Genomic DNA, 23,243 nt, shown 5'->3' with positions numbered 1-23,243 from the left:
CATCCAAACAGTGACGTCAACCTCTGAAATCTACTACCATTGTTTACCATTTTCCACTGGCTTTAAGATCGGAAAATAGCAGTGAATCATCAAGTAGAGTTAAGTGGCAGCATATCAGAGAGGATGCCGAACCACAGATTTCTTTTGAAACAGAGTCACGCGAATGCTATCCACATTCCATCATAAAGCAATATAAAGCAGACATTTCTCTATTGAAAACCACATTGCTGCTGTCATCACTATTCTGCTCAGAACTGTTGAGTTGAAGAGAGCCTCATGCTTCAAATGCATCCAAGGCATGCAACTTCTAAACACAATCCTGTCCCATGCATACCGGAACACTAAAACCTGATGCGGTCGGGTTGCCACACTAAAACACCAAGACAAGACAGGTTATAGTAGCGCTGGGAAGATCAACTGAAAACTAAAATCGACAATACCGATCAGTTTTCACAGGCTTTTGTTTTACTGATATCATTCATTGCGATAAGTTGCCTATAAAAGAGAAATTCGGTTTGAAATGAAATAAGTTTGCTTATCTGGGTGACTGTTAATGGGCCAATTGATGGTTACAACCATCAAACTAGTATTAGTAGTTAAAAAGCATAATACACAAGAGGTGGTGCACAATAGTTATAAAAGTATCCTTCTATTTATCGCTATCGCATCAATTCAGGCAATTTATGACGATATGTATTTTTGTCCAACTGGACCAGCTCTAGGCCATAGAACTTCCACCCTAAATAGTCTGATCATGCTAGAATGATATTCTGATGTTGATGTTTATTTATGTACAATAGTACAGCTTCAACTTCAGTCTTCTAATAAAGATGACAATGACTTATATTCATTGAAAAAAAAAAACATTTCCAGAGGGAGAATAAATGCAATTGAAGGGTTTGCAAAAGGCATACTGACAGAATCAATCAATTTTTTTAAAAAAGAAGGTCATATTCTGCCAATTCCATGAATCAAATCGGTTTTCAGTTTCTGGTATCCTCTCATCATTTAGAGACAAACCATTAGAGATGTCCATGTTACTGACATTTAAATGATTTAATAATGAAGGTTGAATGTCATGATGGTTCATGGCCAATGGGATCGATGATAAAACATCTATTAGAAAAGCAGGCACAAGTGGTAGGTTTCTAAAAGTATGTTGTGGTAATGGAGTAATGCAGAAACGGATGGCGTGCAGCAGCTGCAAAATACAAGTCCTGACAAACCTCTTTCATAAATGCTCCTTAACCTGTGGACACAGGACTTTTAGATAAAACATTGTCAATCTACTGGCAACACTGGAGTAAAATACACAAGTGAGAAGGAAGTACTGAACCAATACTATAAACTGAAAGAAGGGATTGTTGTGATATGACCAAAAGTACATAAACACCTGCTCGTCGAACATCTCATTCCAAAATCATGGTCATTAATATAGAGTTGGTCCCCCCTTTGCTGCTATAACAGCCTCCACTCTTCTGGGAAGGATTTCCACTAGATGTTGGAACATTGCTGCGGGGACTTACTTCCATTCAGCCACAATAGCATTAGTGAGGTCGGCACTGATGTTGGGAGATTAGGCCTGGCTCGCAGTCTGCCTTCCAATTCATCCCAAAGGTATTTGAAGTGGTTGAGGGCAGGGCTCTGTGCAGGCCAGTCAAGTTCTTCCACAAACCATTTCTGTAAGGACCTCGATTTGTGCACAGGGGCATTGTCATGATGAAACAGGAAAGGGCCTTCCCCAAACTGTTTCCACAAAGTTGGAAGCACAGAATCATCTAGAATATCATTGTATGCTGTAGCGTTAACATTTCCCTTCACTGGAACTAAGGGGCCTAGGCCAAACCATGAAAAACAGCCCCAGACCATTATTCCTCCTCCACCAAACTTTACAGTTGGTGCTATGCATTGGGGCAGGTAGCGGTCTCCTGGCAACCGCCAAACCCAGATTCGTCCGTCAGACTACCAGATGGTGAAGCGTGATTCATCACTCCAGAGAACGCGCTTCCACTGCTTCAGAGTCCAAAGGCGGCAAACTTTACACCACTCCAGCCGACGTTTAGCATTGCGCATGGTGAACTTAGGCTTACGACTGCTCGGCCATGGAAAACCATTTCATTAAGCTTCCAACTAAGTTACTGTGCTGACGTTGCTTCCGGAGGCAGTTTGGAACTTCTTAGTGAGTGTTGCAACTGAGGACAGATGATTTTTAAGCGCTACGGTCCCCTTCTGTGAGCTTGTGGCCTACCACTTTTCGGCTGAGCCGTTGTTGGTCCTAGACGTTTCCACTTCACAATAACAGCACTTACAGTTGTCCGGGGCAGCTCTAGCAGGGCAGAACTTTGACTTGTTGGAAAGGTGGCATCCTTTGACGGTGCCACGTTGAAAGTCACTGAGCTCTTCAGAGCAGGCCATTCTACTGCCAATGTTTGTCAATGGAGATTGCATGGTTGTGAGCTCGATTTTACACACCTGTGGTTGAAATAGCCGAATCCACTAATTTGAAGGGGTGTCCACATACTTTGTATATATAGTGTGTCAGTTCTGTGTCGGTTTTTAGAATTTGTTGTTAATATCCTTCTGTGGCATGTTACCAACAACCAAATGAATCTCCTTTCATGGGAAAATAAAGCATCACTTGACCGGACTCACCCATGATTTTGTAGGCTGTGCTGCAGATCCCGTTGGTATCATTTCCCTGTGTGGGGGGCTGAGGGGGAGGAGCAATGTTGGGCCTGTTTCTGGGTTTGGGGACGGGGCGTGGTCGGGGGAAGGGCAAGGTGGAGGCAGGATGGGCACTGGGTATGTCCTGGGGGACGGTGGAGGGTGGAGGTATATCAGGCGGGGTGTTGGTGTCTGTTGGAGAATATTCCGCCCCCGGGTTGTCTCCTGTGGGATGGCCGAGGGCCCTGGGTTGGGACGGGGGGCTGACCTGTGAGGGTGTGGGGGGCTGTGGGGGTGGGTGGTTGGGGGCCTGGATGGAGGGCTGGTTGTTGGAGTGGCGTCGGGGGGTGGTGGAGGGCTGGGATGTGGGCAGGGTGGGGGAGGTAGGGGAGTGGCTTGAGGAAGAGAGGGGTCTGGGGGAGGGGCTGAGGGACTGGCCCGAGGGGTTGTGGTTGGTGAGGTTACTGGGCTGGCCTGAAGGGGGGTTGGGCAGCTTGGGAGGGGCAGGGGCTGGCTTCTTTGTACCTGGATAGTAGAGAGAGGTTGACTTCAGAAATTATCTTGTGTCTACATATATTTGAGGCTACCTGAAATTGCATGTCTATGTCTAACAGGGGAGCTACACTGGGGCGTCACAAAAACGGTGGGTTTCTAGCTGCTACACTGGACCCGTAACTATAGCCGGCCTGAGCAGAGCCCAAGACACTTTATGTAGTGTTCTCGGGCATGAGGCACGTGTTAAATTCTTAAAAAATAGAACCAGAGCGGGCCTCTCCCGGGAACCGCGTTGCTTACACCCAGGTTTCATTAAAATGTTTAGGTGCATCTCACACTCTGCAAAGGCGAGGCATCCAGTGTAGCATGCTTTTAAATCTGTCGAAATGTAACAATATAACTACTAGTGCAAATTACCTTGTAATAAGACTTATTAATGAAAAAGCACAGAATAGGTTCTTTATTCAAATTTCCTTATGATACCATATGCATATAGCTACAAATAAATGTCTAACAACGTAATAAAGGTGAGCTGAATTGCTTTAAGGAGTGAGTAACCTCTGCTCATCATGTGTGGACTGGGCCCCATGGATCCGGCCCCAGGGCCTACCACTCCCAGCTGTCCCCCTGCTCCACCTCCTCCTGCTGGGCTGGCTGTGCCCGGGTTGCCCCCTCCTGAACCGTTCCTTTGATGGAGGGTCTGGGTGGAGGTGGGGTCACGCTTTGGGTTGCTTAACAGACAGAGGTCACCATTGTAAGTACAGCACCCAGATATTAGTGTAGAGCTCTGAAGATATCCACCATGAAATGTAAAAAATGTTGAGTGAGCTTTTTCTCTTTAACTACACTTGGCTGTTTCTTTGGTTTACCTTCTATATTCTAACCAATAGAACAGTCTGGAACTGACATTGAATAGAATCCTTTCATAAATTGATTCAAAAACATCCTTCAAAAAGTTACATAAGCTCAATGAGAGGACAGAAGTAATGGCCAAACAACATTTCCGAGGACAGAGCTTTGTACAACCGTTTTCTGCTGATTCATGTGTTCTAGTGTGAGAGCAGAGGCGTGAGGGACCTCTGAGGATGGCTGGCTCACAGCAGCCATTGTTGTACAGAGCCAGTGGTCTGAACTGAGATGTACCCACAGTGTTATTATAATGACTATTTGTTAGTAGTTTGAGGAAAATGCAGTTAGACAGTGAGAGGAAAAGTTGAGTCAGAAAGGCGTGTGTGAGATTTTCTAGTATGGGTACCAGTCTGTTTAGCTAGTATTCCACTCCTGTCATGCTAAAACTTTGGCATATGACAGATTACAAAAAGTGGAATGTTAGCTAAACAGACTGGTACCCATACCAGTCATTTTCCACTCAAATAAATGATGTTTGAAATAGATTTTCTGTATTAGAATGAACATAAGAGCAGTGACATCACCATAAACAGCGTACACACGCCTTAACAACAGATCATCATCAAAGATTGCAGTCAAAAGTGTGTTTTCTTATCATGCAGTGGAGTGGCATGCGTGTCTGTGCTCCACAGTGCACTACACACCCACGCCCTTACCTGAGACCCTCCGTGGTAGTAGCTAGAAGCTGCTGCGCTGCCACCAGGGCAGCCATACCCAGTGCCAGGCTAGGCTGGCAGCCCTCCGGCGGGGCCTGGAGCTCGGCCACACACCCCGTGACCTGCCCAGGCCCTGGGGACTCCACAGGGGGTAAGGGGGGCAGGAAGGCGGGTGAAACATGCTGCTTTCTACCTAACGTGTTGCTGCCTCTACGAGGGATGGTGTTATGGTCCGACAGTTTATTAGCAGAACTAGAGAGGGGGGAGAGGACAGAGAGGCAGATGGCAGAGCCATGTTGAGAAAGACACCCACAGGACAGAATCACCAAGTCCCAGAGTAGGTAGAGAGAGAGCGAGTGAAAATGAGAGAGAGAGAACAAGAGAGTGAGAGGTAGTCCACACCAAACGGAGAAAAAGGGATGTTAAGTAGATTTGTTGTCTAAAGTTACAAAGACACCTATAGTACTAAACATCCAGAAATAAGCTTCAAAAAGCCCCTCATGTAAGTAGTGATAATCAGCAGAGCTACCAATCAAACCAAACATTCAAAGTGTAAATGAATTATTATTGAGTTCTAAAAGTGAAAATCCTTTCGATTTAAGTAGCATGATATCCTCAGCTCAGAGCACTGGCAGGTACAGGACCAGTCTTTGACCTTTCACCCCACGGCAGTCCAAAGTAGAGGGAATGAGCTACTAGTGATGGGGTGCTGTGGTTAGTGGTTACCTGTCCTTGCGAAGGGTATCGTTCTCTGGCCCCACCATGCTACCAGGCCTCTTCCTCTCGATGGTGGAACAGTCGTACTCCATAGAGTGGTTGATGTGGTTGGAAGGAGGGGTGGGCATGGCAAACATCCCTGATACATTAAACTCCACATCTGCGCACACGGGGACAATAGGCAAGTAGAATTCCTTTAGGGGCCATTTAAAAAAACAAAACAACAGATACATTTTTTTCAGTAGCCTAGGAATCCGATTTATACCACTGACAGAGAAAGGAGACCAATGAACTCCATTTTGAGGACCTAGTCAAAGTGGAAGGGTCAAAGGTCATAAGTACATACCCTCAGGGAAGAACCAGTCAGCGTGTTGTATGATGGGTTCTATGATGGTCACCACGTGAACAGAGGTAGCAGCAGCCATCTCAGCTAGAGTGCTGCAGGCACACAGAGGAGAGCAGACATGATGTCAAACTCATTCCACGGAGGGCCGAGTGTCTGCAGGTTGTCGTTCCTCACTAATTAGTAAGGAACTCCCCACACCTGGTTGTATAGGTCTTAATTGAAAGGAAAAACCAGCAGAAACTAGGCCCACCAGGGAATCAGTTTGACACCCTTTTTACAGACAAACACTACATGAATATGACACCAATTTGTGAACACAAACTTTAGTTTTTCAGTTTGAATAGTGAGTACTCCCCATCTCTCCTCCCCTCTCTTCCCTTTTCTCACCCCTCCGTTTTGGCCCACAGCAGGTTTGGTCCCAGTACAATGGCGATGTTGCTAGGGGTCATCTTGTTGACCTCACTGTCCTGAGCCAGCTTGGACAGGAACTTCACCAGATACCTACAACACAGGACACAGAGACAGGCACAGGTAAGGTAAATGTTAGCTGTTAAGAAAAAGGGTAACATATTACACACAAGTTGTGTGAACCAGTCCATCTGTTACCCACCTTAGGTTTGCTTTGTTGTTCTTTGGTAATTGATCACACACAACCCAGAGGGCCTGCAGTCGCTTGTCTGGCTCTAGAACACTGGGGAGAGACACAGAGGGACAATCTGTTTCATGGTTGCCATCATTTCACTCCTTTTTTACTTTTCATTTCTACTACTTCTCCTTTACTTTCCTTGGTTCCTTCTACAGCTACAGTATGGCTGCTATTGAATGGAGTGTGTGGTGGTGGCTTACCTAGACGCCTGAATCCACTCGTCGTAAAGCTGAAAGCTCATCAGAGGTTCAGGTAGTTCTCTCAGGTAAGACTTCAGGGCTCCTGGAATGAAATGACTGTTATGTGAGCAATGGTCTGACAATCATTTCAGTTACATTACTTGAAAACACTTCCTGAAACATGTATAATATGTGAGTGGGGGTTAGGATCGTACCAGCGACAGCGTGGGGGTCCGAGTAGAACTCCTCCAGCTGTGAGGTGGAACAGTCCAGAGCAGCCTTGAGCTTCTTCAGTTTTGAGGTCCCTGCTGCGATCCTGAAGAGGCCCTGGTAGAACACACAGACAGGATGGATGAGACAGACAGGGCTTAATCAGTACAGACACTCTGTACTCACTCTCATACAAATGCAAACACACTGACCTCTCTCATGCATTCACACACATAAAGCTTGTCCTCACACACACACACAAAACATAAACCTCAATTCACACACAAACAAAACTTCTACTCTCTCCCACCCAAACAGTCCCTCCTCTCACCACAGGCTGTGTTCTGTGTTCACACATAGATTGAATGGGAAGACAATATGGTGAGAACTAAACACAGTTGATTTAGAACCTTGCCAGCAAACAACACGCATAGCATGATAATTCGGAATTACAGTATAATTGCTGACATTTATTTTTGTAATAATATATAGCTTTCTTTTTTTGCACACAATCCTGTCTCGGAGCTCTGACATGCACTGTCAACTGTGGAATATTGTATAGACAGGTGTGTGCCTTTCCAAATCATGTCCAATCAATTGGATTTTTACCACAGGCCGACTCCAATCAAGTTGTAGAAAAATCTCAACGATGATCAATGGAAACATGATGCACCAGAGCTCAATTTTGAGTCTCATAGAAAAGGGTCTGAATACTTATGTAAATAAGGTATTTTTATTTTATTTGCAGAAATAAAAAAAATAAAAACGGTTTTCACTTTGTCATTATGGGGTATTGCGATGTCATTATGGGGTATTGCGATGTCATTATGGGGTATTGCGATGTCATTATGGGGTATTGTGTGTAGATTGATGAGGAAAAAAAATAATTTAATCAATTTTAGAATAAGGCTGTAACGTAACAAATTGTGGAAAAAGTCCAGGGGTCTGGACACTTTCGGAATGCACTGTACAAATTTAGACTAACAACAACTTACAGACAAAGAATGACTACATCTCCTCTGCCCAGACCAGCATGCTCACACCCTTATCCCTAGTGCCTGCATGCTCACACCCTTATCCCTAGTGCCTGCATGCTCACACCCTTATCCCTAGTGCCTGCATGCTCACACCCTTATCCCTAGTGCCTGCATGCTCACACCCTTATCCCTAGTGCCTGCATGCTCACACCCTTATCCCTAGTGCCTGCATGCTCACACCCTTATCCCTAGTGCCTGCATGCTCACACCCTTATCCCTAGTGCCTGCATGCTCACACCCCTACCCCAGCATGCTCACACCCTTATCCCTAGTGCCTGCATGCTCACACCCCTACCCCAGCATGCTCACACCCTTATCCCTAGTGCCTGCATGCTCACACCCTTATCCCTAGTGCCTGCATGCTCACACCCTTATCCCTAGTGCCTGCATGCTCACACCCCTACCCCAGCATTCTCACACTCCTACCCCAGCATGCTCACACTCCTACCCCAGCATGCTCACACCCCTACCCCAGCATGCTCACACCCCTACCCCAGCATGCTCACACCCTTATCCCTAGTGCCTGCATTATTGTTGGCCACTTAAATTGTACCAATGTGTTTCTCAGTCGTCCATGCTATTTTAATAATAAATCATTTGATTTTCCCATTGTGTTAATGAGGGCGGATTGATTTCCAAGTTTTTAGTGTACGTTTTTTCAAGATGAGTGATGAGAAGAGAATCGTCCAGCCCATCGGGTATCTCACTACACCCCCACATGCTACGTCTTGAAATATGCAGACAGACGGATTAAAAGTACAGTTACATTGTAATACTTCTGACAGGGAACGTTCCAGCTCCCCCCACAACTTCTGGACTTTAAAGCATTTCTTACAAGTGGAAAGAACTCAGAGAAGGTCGCAGCAGATTTGAATGTTTTCGGTTCGTGTCTCTTCATGTTTGTTAACATTTCAAAATGTATGGGATCAAAAATGTTTATTGCCAGTTCTTAAACCTTTTAGATCTAACAATCTAAACTAGATGCCCTCAATCTCACACAAATTATCAAGGAACAACCCTAAATCAATAAACATGGGCACCCTCATAGATATTATCCTGACCAACTTCCCCTCCAAATACACCTCTGCTGTTTTCAAATCAGGATCTCCGCAATCACTGCCTCATTGCCTGCATCCACGGTCAAACGACCACCCCTCATCACTGTCAAACGCTACCTAAAACACTTCAGCGAGCAGGCCTTTCTAATCGACATGGCCCGGGTATCCTGGAAGGATATTGACCTCATCCCGTCAGTAGAGGATGCCTAGTCGTTCTTTAAAAGTAATTTCCTCTCCATCTTAAATAAGCATGCCCCTTTCAAGAAATGTAGAACCAGGAACAGATGTAGCCCTTGGTTCACTCCAGACCTGACTGCCCTCGATCAGCACAAAAACATCCTGTGGCGGACTGCCATAGCATCAAATAGTCCCAGCGATATCAAAATCAAATCAAATGTATTTATATAGCCCTTCGTACATCAGCTGATATCTCAAAGTGCTGTACAGAAACCCAGCCTAAAACCCCAAACACCAAGCAATGCAGGTGTAGAAGTAGGTGTATGCAACTTTTCAGGGAAGTCAGGAACCAATACACGCAGTCAGTCAGGAAAGCAAAGGCCAGCTATTTCAAGCAGAAATTTGCATCCTGTAGCACAAACTCCAAAAAGTTATGGGACACTAAAGTCCATGGAGAATAAGAGCACCTCCTCCCAGCTGCCCCACTGCACTGAGGCTAGGAAACACTGTCAACACCAATAAATCCACAATAATCAAGAATTTCAAAAAGCATTTCTCTACAGCTGGCCATGCTTTCCTCCTGGCTACCCCTACCCCGGCCAACAGCTCCGTACCCCCGCAGCTACTTGCCCAAGCCTCCCCAGCTTCTCCTTCAACCAAATCCAGATAGCAGATGTTCTGAAAGAGCTACACAACCTGGACCCATACAAATAGCTGGGTTAGACAATCTGGACCCTCTTTCTAAAATTCTCTCTGTATATATAAACAATGTCGCTCTTGCTGCTGGTGATTCTCTGATCCACCTCTACGCAGACGACACCATTCTGTATACTTCTGGCCCCTCTTTGGACACTGTGTTAACAAACCTCCAAACAAGCTTCAATGCCATACAACACTCCTTCCGTGGCCTCCAACTGCTCTTAAATGCTAGTAAAACTAAATGCATGCTTTTCAACCGATCGCTGCCAACACCCGCCCGCCCGCCTAGCATCACTACTCTGGACGGTTCTGACTTAGAATATGTGGACAACTATAAATACCTGGGTGTCTGACTAGCCTGTAAACTCTCCTTCCAGACTCATTCAACATCTCAAATCCAAAATTAAATCTAGAATCGGTATTCCTATTTCGCAACAAAGCCTTCTTCACTCACGCCGCCAAACATACCCTCGTAAAACTGACTATCCTACCGATCCTTGACTTCGGTGATGTCATTTACAAAATAGCCTCCAACACTCTACTCAGCGAACTGAATGCAGTCTATCACATTATGTAGATTACATTTAAGAGATTTAAAGTGCATTTTACATTTCATGTTTGGGCCCTTACCACAAAAGGTTTCTGCATGGATTCATTTCACTCATCCTTGTATTATTTAATTCACGCATCCATATTTAAATTTCTTTGTCCTCAACTATGATCCCCCTTCACTTTCTCCCCCTCTACCTCGCTCCCACAATGCTTCAATCCATCCATCCATCCTTCTCTCCCTACCTCCTCCTTCATGCCAGTCTCCAGCAGCATCATGATGCAGGCCTCTAAGGGCAGAGCGATCTCTCTGCTGCTCCTCTTCAGATGCTCCTCCAGACCCGTCCCAAACGCTGGCTTCTCTGTCCACGAGTCTGACGGGGGAGAGAGAGAGAGAGTGGTAGCACTGTTAGCATGGTGGTAACAAAACTAAAGTTGTTACGGGTCTGCAGAAAGAGAGGGCGGTAGGATGACTGCGGATGAGGGGTTAGGAGGCCTGGGAATGGTACATTTGTAGGTGAACAACGTCCCCTCTGGCCAACCATCAGTCACTCACTCCTCCAATAGATAACCACATTGTCTCCATCCGTGGCATGTGTTGGTGCGTTTCTGTGCACTCAGTGGAAAGGAAAGCCCAGGTAGATCTGATGTGTGGAATGTTTGAATCATCATAAACCACATGCTGGGAGAGAAGGTTTGATTTAGACCACACTCTGTTTACAGGAGAAAACCCAGCCTGCCGAACACAGAGGGAAAGAGAGAACCCATACTAAAAAGAGTGGAAACAGCTAAATGAATGCCTTCCCTGCAATCATTTTCAGTCCTACAGGAACAATAAGCAATAACCTACATGACACAGCCTACCAGATGCCTTCAGACATCATTTAGTAAAAATAAGCAAATACATCAACCGAGAGTATGGCCACTTTAATAGAGTTAGTTATAAGTGATTGAAGTGGTCTAACAAATAAACAAGATGCAAGCAGCTGTAGCCTATGCAGGCAGGGTGACAATGCATAGCCTAGACCAGTGGTTCCCAAACTTTTATAGGCCTGTACCCTTTCAAACATTCCACCTCCAGCTGCGTACCCCCTTTAGCACCAGGGTCAGCGCACTCCCAAATGTTGTTTTTTGCTATCATTGTAAGCCTGACACACTACATTTACTGGTGGAGATAGCGGCAGCAGCCCCAGCTCAGATATTCAACTTACTTCTTCTTATTCCGCCACCTACTCCTCCAACAGCCTTTATGCTAGAAATGCTGTTCCAACTTCAGAACGTGCGAAATGGTCTGGATCGAGTTGCTTGTATACAACTTCTGCCTAGAAGGCCAGCATGCCGGAGTCGCCTCTTCACTGTTGACGTTGTGGCTGGTGTTTTGCGAGTACTCTTTAATGAAGATGCCAGTTGAGGACTTGTGAGGCGTCTGTTTCTCAAACTAGACACTAATGTACTTGTCCTCTTGCTCAGTTGTGCACTGGGGCCTCCCACTCCTCTTTCTATTCTGGTTAGAGACCGCTTGCGCTGTTCTGTGAAGGTACACAGCGTTGTACGAGATCTTCAGTTTCTTGGCAATTTCTCGCATGGAATAGCCATCATTTCTCAGAACAAGAATAGACTGACGAGTTTCAGAAGAAAGGTCTTTGTTTCTGGACATTTTGAGCCTGTAATCGAACCCACAAATGCTGATGCTCCAGATACTCAACTCGTCTAAAGAAGGCCAGTTTTATTGCTTCTTTAAATCAGGACAACAGTTTTCAGCTGTGCTAACATAATTGCAAAATGGTTTTCTAATGATCAATTAGCCTTTTAAAATGATAAACTTGGATTAGCTAACACAACGTGCCATTGGAACACAGGAGTGATGGTTGCTGATAATAGGCCTCTGTACGCCTATGTAGATATTCAATTTAAAAAATCTGCCGTTTCCAGATACAATAGTAATTTACATTAACAATGTCTACACTGTAGTTCTGATCAATTTGATGAGCTTTTCTTTAAAAAACAAGGACATTTTTAAGTGACCCCAAACTTTTGAACGGTAGTGCAGGTACGTGGTTGCAATGGGCGTGTGAGAAACTGAAAATTATGGTCAGTAAAGAAAACATTCAGCTCGTCTCTCAATTAAAAAAAACGTGTCAATACTTTGCCCCTTGATAACCAGCGCACTTCTGTATGTTGTGAAAGCGTTACATGGTCGCTGCCCATATCATTGCATAATGCAGAAAATACAGGAGAGTTCAGGGGCCTTGCTTTAACAAAGTTAACCATTTTCACTGTACTGTCCAAAACATCTTTCAAGCTGTCGGGCATTCCCTCGACAGCAAGAGCCTCCCAGTGGATGCTGCACCGGGAGCAACTGCTTGCACACACGTTACCACTCCACTATGTCTCCTGTCATGGCTTTTACACCATCAGTATAGATACCAACATGAGCAGCAGCTACGTTTGGCTACATACAGACCATTAGCGGAATTCCCACGAGAGAGTAAGGGTTCATGTGATTGGATGTTAATAATTTGACTAGGCTACCTGTATTTGGCATTGTTGTTATTTCACTGAACACTCAATGGTTTAATTTTATTTTTGGCAGTGAAACGAAGCTACTCAGGCGAGAAAAAACCCTCACCCAAATGTATAGGCCCATTGGAAAATATAAATGTACTGTTTGAAAATAAAATAAAATAATGCTGTCGGGCATACACCAGTTTGGGATACCTGGCCCAGACCTAGATGATAACTTAAGACTTTAGCCTGACCCAACAATATCATCACGGTACTAATGGACAGAGTTCCTGTGTCACGCTCAGTTAAACCTTTATAGGTCTGAGGAAAAAAAGAGCCTGTGACGAGAAATAGAGAAGTTTTTAGAAGGAGGTGGTGAGGACTGGTCTGTATCTCGCTGAGAGGGATTTTAGAGGGGAGTAGGACAGGATCGGAGGAGGATAACTTCTGGGCAACTTCAACCAGCACAGGGAGAGGGGAACTGGGATGTACTGCACCTGGAGTATAGTGTACCTTGCTGTGCTTGTATGGTTGGCAGGACACTCTCGAGGACAGTCAGAGATTTTCTATGGTAATCAGCTTGGGCCTCTAAGAGCTGGGAACACAACGGAACAGTGTGGAAGAGGGAGAGCGAGCGAAAAGGAGAGCGAGGGAGAGAGAAAACGAGAGCGAGAGAGAGAGAAAAGGAGAGCGAGGGAGAGAGAAAAGGAGAGCGTGGGAGAGAGAAAAGGAGAGCGTGGGAGAGAGAAAAGGAGAGCGAGAGAGAGAGAAAAGGAGAGCGAGAGAGAGAGAAAAGGAGAGCGAGGGAGAGAGAAAAGGAGAGCGAGGGAGAGAGAAAAGGAGAGCGAGGGAGAGAGAAAAGGAGAGCGAGGGAGAGAGAAAAGGAGAGCGAGGGAGAGAGAAAAGGAGAGCGAGGGAGAGAGAAAAGGAGAGCGAGAGAGAGAGAAAAGGAGAGCGAGAGAGAGAGAAAAGGAAAGCGTGGGAGAGAGAAAAGGAGAGCGTGGGAGAGAGAAAAGGAGAGCGAGGGAGAGAGAAAAGGAGAGCGAGGGAGAGAGAAGAGAGCGAGGGAGAGAGAAAAGGAGAGCGAGGGAGAGAGAAAAGGAGAGCGAGGGAGAGAGAAAAGGAGAGCGAGGGAGAGAGAAAAGGAGAGCGAGAGAGAGAGAAAAGGAGAGCGTGGGAGAGAGAAAAGGAGAGCGAGGGAGAGAGAAAAGGAGAGCGAGGGAGAGAGAAAAGGAGAGCGAGGGAGAGAGAAAAGGAGAGCGAGGGAGAGAGAAAAGGAGAGCGAGGGAGAGAGAAAAGGAGAGCGAGGGAGAGAGAAAAGGTGAGCGAGAGAGAGGCGAGAAAAATAAAAAAGAAAGAGTCAGTCAACAATGAGAGGAACAACAAACCAACTGCTCACCAGTCACCCAACAGCTATGAACATTCCCACACACACACGCTGATTCACCATTACGTAGTAGCAGGCATAGTCCCCTTCCTTTGAGAAGAAATTGTACATGTCTGCAGCCAGTTGATCCTGAGAGAGAGGAGCAGACGAGATCATTAGAAGCAGATGGCAGAGAAGGACCAACTCTCAGGACTTAAACATGTGATCCATCAACAGTAATTTCACTATAAAAGGCAAATTACTGCCTGTTTAATATCGACCTAAACCCATCCACCTCTCTGGTCTCAAAATCCAATCAATGTATTTCAGGTGGCAGCTCTGTTAGTGTTAGTGCTGGGTAGGGTCATTAAGCCTTCCACAGTGACTCATAAATCTGTCTGCTGTTGACAGGGCCAGGGTATAGTAGCAGTGTAGAGCAGGGCTGAACAGGCCTGGAGCGCAGAGGAAGGAAAACACTGAATCATGTAGCTTCCTGGACAGAAGACCTGACACACACCACTAACTCAAACTAACTCAATACACACAATACTCTCAGTCCGCAGCACTTCACAGAGAGAGAGGCACGCACACACAGCTGACTGGGCATTCCTTCTTCCTAAATCAAACAGCCATAACGGTACTGGGCATGGAATGTCCATTTCTGTCCTTACCTTCATCTGTCAAAACTTTCCATAGTGTCACTTCCTCTTCTTCTCATGTGCGCAACTACCATTCATCTGGGATTGAGGCCTGTGATTTATCCTAATTCATATAGCAGAGCGTCAGTCAAACTTAACTGTGGGGTGATTTATCCATTTAAGGCCTTACCTTGCACAGTTCCATTTTATTCATAGCTTCATCCACCTCCTCTTTGAGCAGGTCTGCCTTGGCCGTCAGTGCTTGAGTGTTTGTTCCTGAGATTATCGACTTGGTTGCCTGCAACCACCTGGAAGGGGTAGACCGCAGATCAGGTTAGAACGTTGTTATACACTTTAAAACATGTTCTAGCACATTCTAAATGTTAATAAAGGTGATACATGTACACAGGCTCACCTCGCTCTGGCAGAATCATAGTCAAGAACTAGCCTGGCTAGCTGCTTCCTCTGTTTGAGGATGTTGGGAATGTCCACCTGAGAATATGGATGTTCACATCTGTTAAGTACGTATGGCACTTTTCCAAATACACACTGAATATTGACTCAATTATTTATGATGGAGTTAGAATGGTTTTGACTAAATATTGGATACTCTTTATAGAGGTTTGGATGGAATAAGGCACTCAATATCTCCTCCTCACCTCTGCTAGCTGGTTGAGGGGGTCTAGCACGTCTTTCTCTATCTGAACCTCATGCTGCAGCAGCTCTGACGCCAGCCTGTTCTCTGCCTCCCCACACACCTCCATCATTTTCCTGTCAGGAGGAGACACACACACACACAGGTCAAAGGTTATTCAGATGCCACAGGAAGAGCTATCGGGGTCAGATGTCACCATTACTGTCCTACAAAATAATGACGAATAACTGCAGAGGGTCATCTACAGTACCAGTCAAAAGTTTGGATACACCTACTTTTTCACAGTTTTTTCTTTATTTTTACTATTTTCTATATTGTAAAATAATAGTGAAGACATCAACACTATGAAATAACACGTATGGAATCATGTAGTAACCAAAATAAAAGTGCTAAACAAATCAAAATACATTTTTGATTCTTCAAAGTAGCCGCCCTTTGCATTAATGACAGCTCTGCACACTCTTGGTATTCTCTCAACCAGCTTCACCTGTAATGCTTTTCCAACAGTCTTGAAGGAATTCCCACATATGCTGAACACTTGTTGCCTGCCTTTCCTTCACTCTGCAGTCCAATTCATCCCAAACCATCTCAATTGGGTTGACGTCGGGTGATTGTAGAGGCCAGGACATCTGCTGCAACACTCAATCACTCTCAGTCTTGGTCAAATAGCCTTTACACAGCCTGGAGGTGTGTTGGGTCATTGTCCTGTTGAAAAACAAATGATAGTCCCACTAAGTGCAAACCAGATGGGAAGGCGTATCACTGCAGAAAGTGTGTCTTGCATTCTAAATAAATCACAGACAGCGTCACCAGCAAAGCACCCCGACACCATCACAACTCCTCCTCCATGCTTCACGGTGGGAACTACACATGCGGAGATGATCCGTTCACCTACTTTGTGTCTCAAAAGACACGGCAGTTGGAACCAAAAATCTCATCTTTTGACTCATCAGACCAAAGGACAGATGTCCACCAGTCTAATGTCCATTGCTTGTGTTTCTTGGCCCAAGCAAGTCTCTTCTTCTTATTAGTGTCCTTTAATAGTGGTTTCTTTGCAGCAATTCGACCATGAAGGCCTGATTCACACAGTCTCCTCTGAACTGTTGATGTTGAGATGTATCTGTTACTTGAACTCTGTGAAGCAATTATTTGTGCTGCGTTTTCTGAGGCTGGTAACTAATGAACTTATTCTCTGCAGCTCTGGGTCTTCCTTTCCTGTGGCGGTCCTCATGAGACCCAGTTTAATCGTAGCTCTTGTGTATACCACCCCTACCTTGTCACAACACAACTGATTGGCTCAAACGCATTAAGGAAAGAAAATCCATAAATTAACTTTCAAACAAGGCACACCAGTTAATTGAAATGCATTCCAGGTGACCACCTCATGATGCTGGTTGAGAGAATGCCAAGAGTGTGCAAAGCTGTCATCAAGGTGTGGCTATTTTGAAGAATCTCAAATATATTTGGATTTGTTTAACACTTTTTTGGTTACTACTATTATTCTACAATGTAGAAAGTAGTAAAAATAGTGTATGTCCAAACTTTTGACTGGTACTGTACATGTCACATTCATCACCTTTGACAGTACCTTCCAAATCCATCATTCCGCATCCACAAATACATCATATTAAACATTGGCAAGTTGTCAAATGAGATAGATTCACTTCCTCCTAAAAGCAGACAGTAACAGTACATCTCTGGGTAGTTTCTACATCCTCTAGTCTGAGTGCCTGTCTGTTTCTGTCACTGTCTTACTATGCGAACAAGGCAACAATGTAGCTCGTTCTGTTAAATGGAGAATCAGTCTGGCAAACATCCTCATTATGTGGATAGACATCCACACTAGACACTTTCTGATCCTCCACAAAAACAAGAAATGACTGAAAAGACCGCTGATAATAATTGGGTCAGTTTGTTAGCCACATATTCTCCATCTCTCTAGGGTTCATCTGTTCCATATAACCAGTGTCAGACAGACGATTGGTTGTCTAACCTGTCAATTCACCCTCACTCACCCAATCAGAGACTCCTCTCCCAGCTGACTGCCTCCGTCCACCATGGCTTGAGACAGCGCTGTCAGAGGAAGCTTTTTCTGTGGTGTGTGTTTGTAGAAAGGGAAAAGAGATGTGTATACATCTATTAGACACCAACGGAGGCACCAACAAGAAGTTTCTAGTGCTTTCCTTTTGAGGGTTTATCAATGGAAAGTCCATTTTCATTAAGTTGGACAATATAGAACAGTAGAAAGAATGAGGATGTTACAGTTATTGTGATATTAAGAGCTAATTTGACATACTGTAACAACTAGACACCGTATGATGTCTCATCATCCCTTTCTATTCCCATAAAGTTGTACTGAAATACATGGAAGGAGGGTTGAGCAGAGCTGTAGCTATGAGAAAGTAAACATGTGTCTTTTTACCTGACCATTTCCTGTGTATGGGCGTGGTACGGACTGGCATTGACACAATTGTACATGTTGGATCATGAGGTAAACAAAAAAAACACAAATTGCTGATATAGAACAATATTTTCAAGGGGGTAGGGTAATCTAGTGTTAATCAGGTAGGTGAAGAGTTAATGGGAAATAAATCCTAAATATATTCTTATCTTTGATCTAGTGATTCAGACAATTTGGTCAGGAATTATGTTAATGATACCTGTACTTACATGTCTCTTCTCTGCGTCGGTGCCAATGTGGCCCTGCAGACACGTGACCATCCTCTTGTGTGTGTTGTGGGAGACCACACGTACCATCTCCATGCGCCGCTCAATCTGTGCACGACAAACGACCACTTACATACAGACAGATCTTTACTGTGATGTAGTATACAACTCGTTGGTAAAGCAGCTACAGGCTATAGACACTGGAAACGATTTTCATAAAACCCGGATGTTGAATGATTAAATGCATCGTCTTGTGTTTCATAGTGTAACAAGGTTAGGAATCCAATATGTTCCGCACTGCTGTGGCGCAGAAGACAGTTCCTAGGGACACTGAGTTGAAGGGTTATGCCTGTAGGTTAGAACTACACTGATCCCTCTTTCTCAGCCCTTTTGGTCCACTGACAACTCTGTCCAGTAGAATGAATGGTGTTGACATGTAACTACACTGATCCCTCTTTCTCAGCCCTGTTGGTCCTCTGACAACTCTGTCCAGTAGAATGAATGGTGTTGACATGTAACTACACTGATCCCTCTTTCTCAGCCCTTTTGGTTCTCTGACAACTCTGTCCAGTAGAATGAATGGTGTTGACATGTAACTACACTGATCCCTCTTTCTCAGCCCTGTTGGTCCTCTGACAACTCTGTCCAGTAGAATGAATGGTGTTGACATGTAACTACACTGATCCCTCTTTCTCAGCCCCTTTGGTCCTCTGACAACTCTGTCCAATAGAATGAATGGTGTTGACATGTAACTACACTGATCCCTCTTTCTCAGCCCTTTTGGTTCTCTGACAACTCTGTCCAGTAGAATGAATGGTGTTGACATGTAACTACACTGCTCAAAAAAATAAAGGGAACACTTAAACAACACAATGTAACTCCAAGTCAATCACACTTCTGTGAAATCAAACTGTCCACTTAGGAAGCAACACTGATTGACAATACATTTCACATGCTGTTGTGCAAATGGAATAGACAACAGATGGAAATTATAGGCAATTAGCAAGACACCCCCAATAAAGGAGTGGTTCTGCAGGTGGTGACCACAGACCACTTCTCAGTTCCTATGCTTCCTGGCTGATGTTTTGGTCACTTTTGAATGCTGGCGGTGCTTTCACTCTAGTGGTAGCATGAGACGGAGTCTACAACCCACACAAGTGACTCAGGTAGTGCAGCTCATCCAGGATGGCACATCAATGCGAGCTGTGGCAAGAAGGTTTGCTGTGTCTGTCAGTGTAGTGTCCAGAGCATGGAGGCCAGGAGACAGGCCAGTACATCAGGAGACGTGGAGGAGGCCGTAGGAGGGCAACAACCCAGCAGCAGGACCGCTACCTCCGCCTTTGTGCAAGGAGGAGCACTGCCAGAGCCCTGCAAAATGACCTCCAGCAGGCCACAGATGTGCATGTGTCTGCTCAAACGGTCAGAAACAGACTCCATGAGGGTAGTATGAGGGCCCGACGTCCACAGGTGGGGTTTGTGCTTAAAGCCTAACACCGTGCAGGACGTTTGGCATTTGCCAGAGAACACCAAGATTGGCAAATTCGCGCCCTGTGCTCTTCACAGATGAAAGCAGGTTCACACTGAGCACGTGACAGACGTGACAGAGTCTGGAGACGCAGTGGAGAACGTTCTGCTGCCTGCAACATCCTCCAGCATGACCGGTTTGGCGGTGGGTCAGTCCTGGTGTGGGGTGGCATTTCTTTGGGGGGCCGCACAGCCCTATATGTGCTCGCCAGAGGTAGCCTGACTGCCATTAGGTACAGAGATGAGATCCTCAGACCCCTTGTGAGACCATATGCTGGTGCGGTTGGCCCTGGGTTTCTCCTAATGCAAGAAAATGCTAGACCTCATGTGGCTGGAGTGTCAGCAGTTCATGTGGCTGGAGTGTGTCAGCAAGAGGAAGGCATTGATGCTATGGACTGGCCCGCCCGTTCCCCAGACCTGAATCCAATTGAACACATCTGGGACATAATGTCTCGCTCCATCCACCAATGGATGCACCACAGACTGTCCAGGTCTGGGAGGAGATCCCTCAGGAGACCATCCGCCACCTCATCAGGAGCATGCTCAGGCGTTGTAGGGAGGTCATACAGGCACGTGGAGGCCACACACACTACTGAGCCTCATTTTGACTTGTTTTAAGGACATTACATCAAAGTTGGATCAGCCTGTAGTGTGGTTTTCCTCTTCAATTTTGAGTGTGACTCCAAATCCAGACCTCCATGGGTTGATAAATGAGATTTCCATTGATCATTTTTGTGTGATTTTGTTGTCAGCACATTCAACTATGTAAAGAAAAAAGTATTTAATAAGAATATTTCATTCAGATCTAGGATGTGTTATTTTAGTGTTCCCTTTATTTTTTTGAGCAGTGTATATTCCTCTAATCTCCCTCATCCCTGCCTGTTGACGGCCGCTTCATTGAAGTCCAGTCAGCTACATGGAGGTCAAAGGTCAGGCTTGAATGATACCGGCCGCTCCCAGCTGGACAACATAGGAACGTTTTCTATGAAACGGATGACTCATTGGAAGCGTCTTCATGGAGACTGTTGCTGGGCTGTTACTGCTGTTTGAAGCATTAAAAGGGCAGATGAATGCTCTGAAATTGTGATTTCACAGCACTCTGAAGCCAGGGCAGAAAACTACTTCATACTGCAGAGGAACTAGGCCAGCCTTGTACAGCTGTCAGATGGTGAAACTGTATGGCAACTTCCAAAGTGTTGTCTGCAATCTGTCTAACAAACTACATAGAAATGTATTTTTCAAACAGTTCTTTAGACCATTGTTATGCTATTTGTTGCCAGTCTGGAACATGGAGTGTCTGAGGTACAGAACATGCCCAGTCTGGAACATGGAGTGTCTGAGGTACAGAACAAACCCAGTCTGGAACATGGAGTGTCTGAGGTACAGAACATGCCCAGTCTGGAACATGGAGTGTCTGAGGTACAGAACATGCCCAGTCTGGAACATGGAGTGTCTGAGGTACAGAACATGCCCAGTCTGGAACATGGAGTGTCTGTTTTAAAAATGAGCAAGGATGTAATACTAAAAATGCACCTGCACAGAAAACTAGAGGGGGAGGGAGGGAGGAGAAATTGACAGCTCAGTACAATGCCTTTGGGAATAGGGCAGACAGACAGATGTACGGAGCAACCAGGGGACAGACTGTCAGAACAGATCAACAGAAACCATGACAATTGTGTTACTAAAACAGAACTCGAACTCAAGAATTCCAACGGCTGATTCCTCCACACCGCTCTCTCTACCGCTCTCCCACGCTCTCTTGGGTCAGACAGTGTGGAGGGGGTATCTTGCCTCCTTCACAGGAACGGGGAACGCTGTGGGTTCGGGCTGGGCCCTGTTAGCACATGGCACAGGAACAGGGGATTCCTCTGACTGGAGTTCCACCTCATTCTTCTCTACGGGAGGAGATCCTGGGGATGTGTGTGTGTTTTTGATTACATGGCGCCAGGGGTGCCACTGTCGCTTTCTCTTTACCATCACATTCTTACACGCAGACATAACACACTCACCCCAACATCATACACAGGGACTGACCTCCCACACAGACAGACTTCCCAGACAGTGACATCCCACAGAGAGACATCAAAAGAGACTGAAGACAAAGGACTAAACAGACAAACAAACAGACCAGAAGGATCTGAAAGAGTACAACAACTTCTGTCTGGCTAACTGATCAGCTCAGAGCCTAGTTTGGTCTATGACACATCCACTGAGCAGGGAATCCCCACTGTAATGTGACTGACCAGTGTGTTTGTGCCAGGACTGATAAGATGTCCAGACAAGCACACGGCACGGCTAGCCAGAGAACGGGTGTGAGAGCAAGTCTGTGTCTAAACACAAACAGCAGTAAACAACATAGAATAGGGTTGTAGTACCCAGATTTCCTCGGTTGTGAATATAATTTATTGTTGTTTTGAAGTCAGTCTAAGCTTGCTTGGTAACCAGGTTGGTTTCTCGTTCCTGACAGAGTAAAGGAGACAGCTATAATTGGCTAAAGCAGAATCCGGACTGGAAAGAGCTCAGGAAGCCTCCCCATTATACAGTGGGGCAAAAAAGTATTTAGTCAGCCACCAATTGTGCAAGTTCTCCCACTTAAAAAGATGAGAGGCCTGTAATTTTCATCCTAGGTACACTTCAACTATGACAGACAAAATGAGAAAAAAATCCTGAAAATCACATTGTAGGATTTTTTATGAATTTATTTGCAAATTATGGTGGAAAATAATTATTTGGTCAATAACAAAAGTTTATCTCAATACTTTGTTATATACCCTTTGTTGGCAATGACTGAGGTGAAACGTTTTCTGTAAGTCTTCACAAGGTTTTCACACACTGTTGCTGGTATTTTGGCCCATTCCTCCATGCATATCTCCTCTAGAGCAGTGATGTTTTGGGGCTGTTGCTGGGCAACACAGACTTTCAACTCCCTCCAAAGATTTTCTATGGGGTTGAGATCTGGAGACTGGCTAGGCCACTCCAGGACCTTGAAATGCTTCTTACGAAGCCACTCCTTCGTTGCCCGGGCAGAGTGTTTGGGATCATTGTCATGCTGAAAGACCCAGCCACGTTTCATCTTCAATGCCCTTGCTGATGGAAGGAGGTTTTCACTCAAAATCTCACGATACATGGCCCCATTCATTCTTTCCTTTACACGGATCATTCGTCCTGGTCCCTTTGCAGAAAAACAGCCCCAAAGCATGATGTTTCCACCCCCATGCTTCACAGTAGGTATGGTGTTCTTTGGATGCAACTCAGCATTCTTTGTCATCCAAACACAACGAGTTGAGTTTTTACCAAAGAGTTATATTTTGGTTTCATCTGACCATATGACATTCTCCCATCCAAATGCTCTCTAGCAAACTTCAGATGGGCCTGGACATGTACTGGCTTAAGCAGGGGGACACGTCTGGCACTGCAGGATTTGAGTCCCTGGCGGCGTAGTGTGTTACTGATGGTAGGCTTTGTTACTTTGGTCCCAGCTCTTTGCAGGTCATTCACTAGGTCCCCCTGTGTGGTTCTGGGATTTTTGCTCACCGTTCTTGTGAT

At 45.3% G+C, this 23,243-nt stretch overlaps 1 protein-coding gene across 11 annotated transcripts in view; it reads right to left on the bottom strand.

The window, feature by feature from the left end:
* Positions 1 to 23,243, bottom strand: part of LOC110502898 (rho GTPase-activating protein 17) — a 49,706-nt gene that overhangs the window by 2,208 nt on the left and 24,255 nt on the right. For 2 of the 11 annotated variants that reach the window (XM_036960659.2, XM_036960658.2), the window contains exons 3-19: positions 18,177 to 18,281; positions 17,522 to 17,598; positions 15,511 to 15,622; positions 15,267 to 15,343; positions 15,042 to 15,159; positions 14,295 to 14,363; positions 13,361 to 13,442; positions 10,589 to 10,716; positions 6,828 to 6,939; positions 6,634 to 6,715; positions 6,398 to 6,478; positions 6,175 to 6,288; positions 5,788 to 5,879; positions 5,451 to 5,601; positions 4,725 to 4,976; positions 3,718 to 3,890; positions 2,653 to 3,189 (exon numbers count right to left, since the gene is read on the bottom strand). In XM_036960659.2, coding sequence (XP_036816554.2) covers positions 2,653 to 3,189; positions 3,718 to 3,890; positions 4,725 to 4,976; positions 5,451 to 5,601; positions 5,788 to 5,879; positions 6,175 to 6,288; positions 6,398 to 6,478; positions 6,634 to 6,715; positions 6,828 to 6,939; positions 10,589 to 10,716; positions 13,361 to 13,442; positions 14,295 to 14,363; positions 15,042 to 15,159; positions 15,267 to 15,343; positions 15,511 to 15,622; positions 17,522 to 17,598; positions 18,177 to 18,269 — 2,350 coding nt within the window. In that variant the 5' untranslated portion in view covers positions 18,270 to 18,281. Of the gene's footprint in view, positions 1 to 1,226; positions 1,264 to 2,652; positions 3,190 to 3,717; positions 3,891 to 4,724; positions 4,977 to 5,450; positions 5,602 to 5,787; positions 5,880 to 6,174; positions 6,289 to 6,397; positions 6,479 to 6,633; positions 6,716 to 6,827; positions 6,940 to 10,588; positions 10,717 to 13,360; positions 13,443 to 14,294; positions 14,364 to 14,884; positions 15,160 to 15,266; positions 15,344 to 15,510; positions 15,623 to 17,521; positions 17,599 to 18,176; positions 18,282 to 23,243 lie in introns of all 11 variants that reach the window. The other 9 variants (XM_090217445.1, XM_036960663.2, XM_036960661.2 and 6 more) reach the window with 8 other exon arrangements.

This window comes from Oncorhynchus mykiss, chromosome 23, assembly GCF_057628025.1.
Source record: "Oncorhynchus mykiss isolate SJ-2025 chromosome 23, ASM5762802v1, whole genome shotgun sequence".
Classification (NCBI taxonomy): Eukaryota; Metazoa; Chordata; class Actinopteri; order Salmoniformes; family Salmonidae; genus Oncorhynchus; species Oncorhynchus mykiss.
This window is presented reverse-complemented; position numbering and strand designations above follow the sequence as displayed.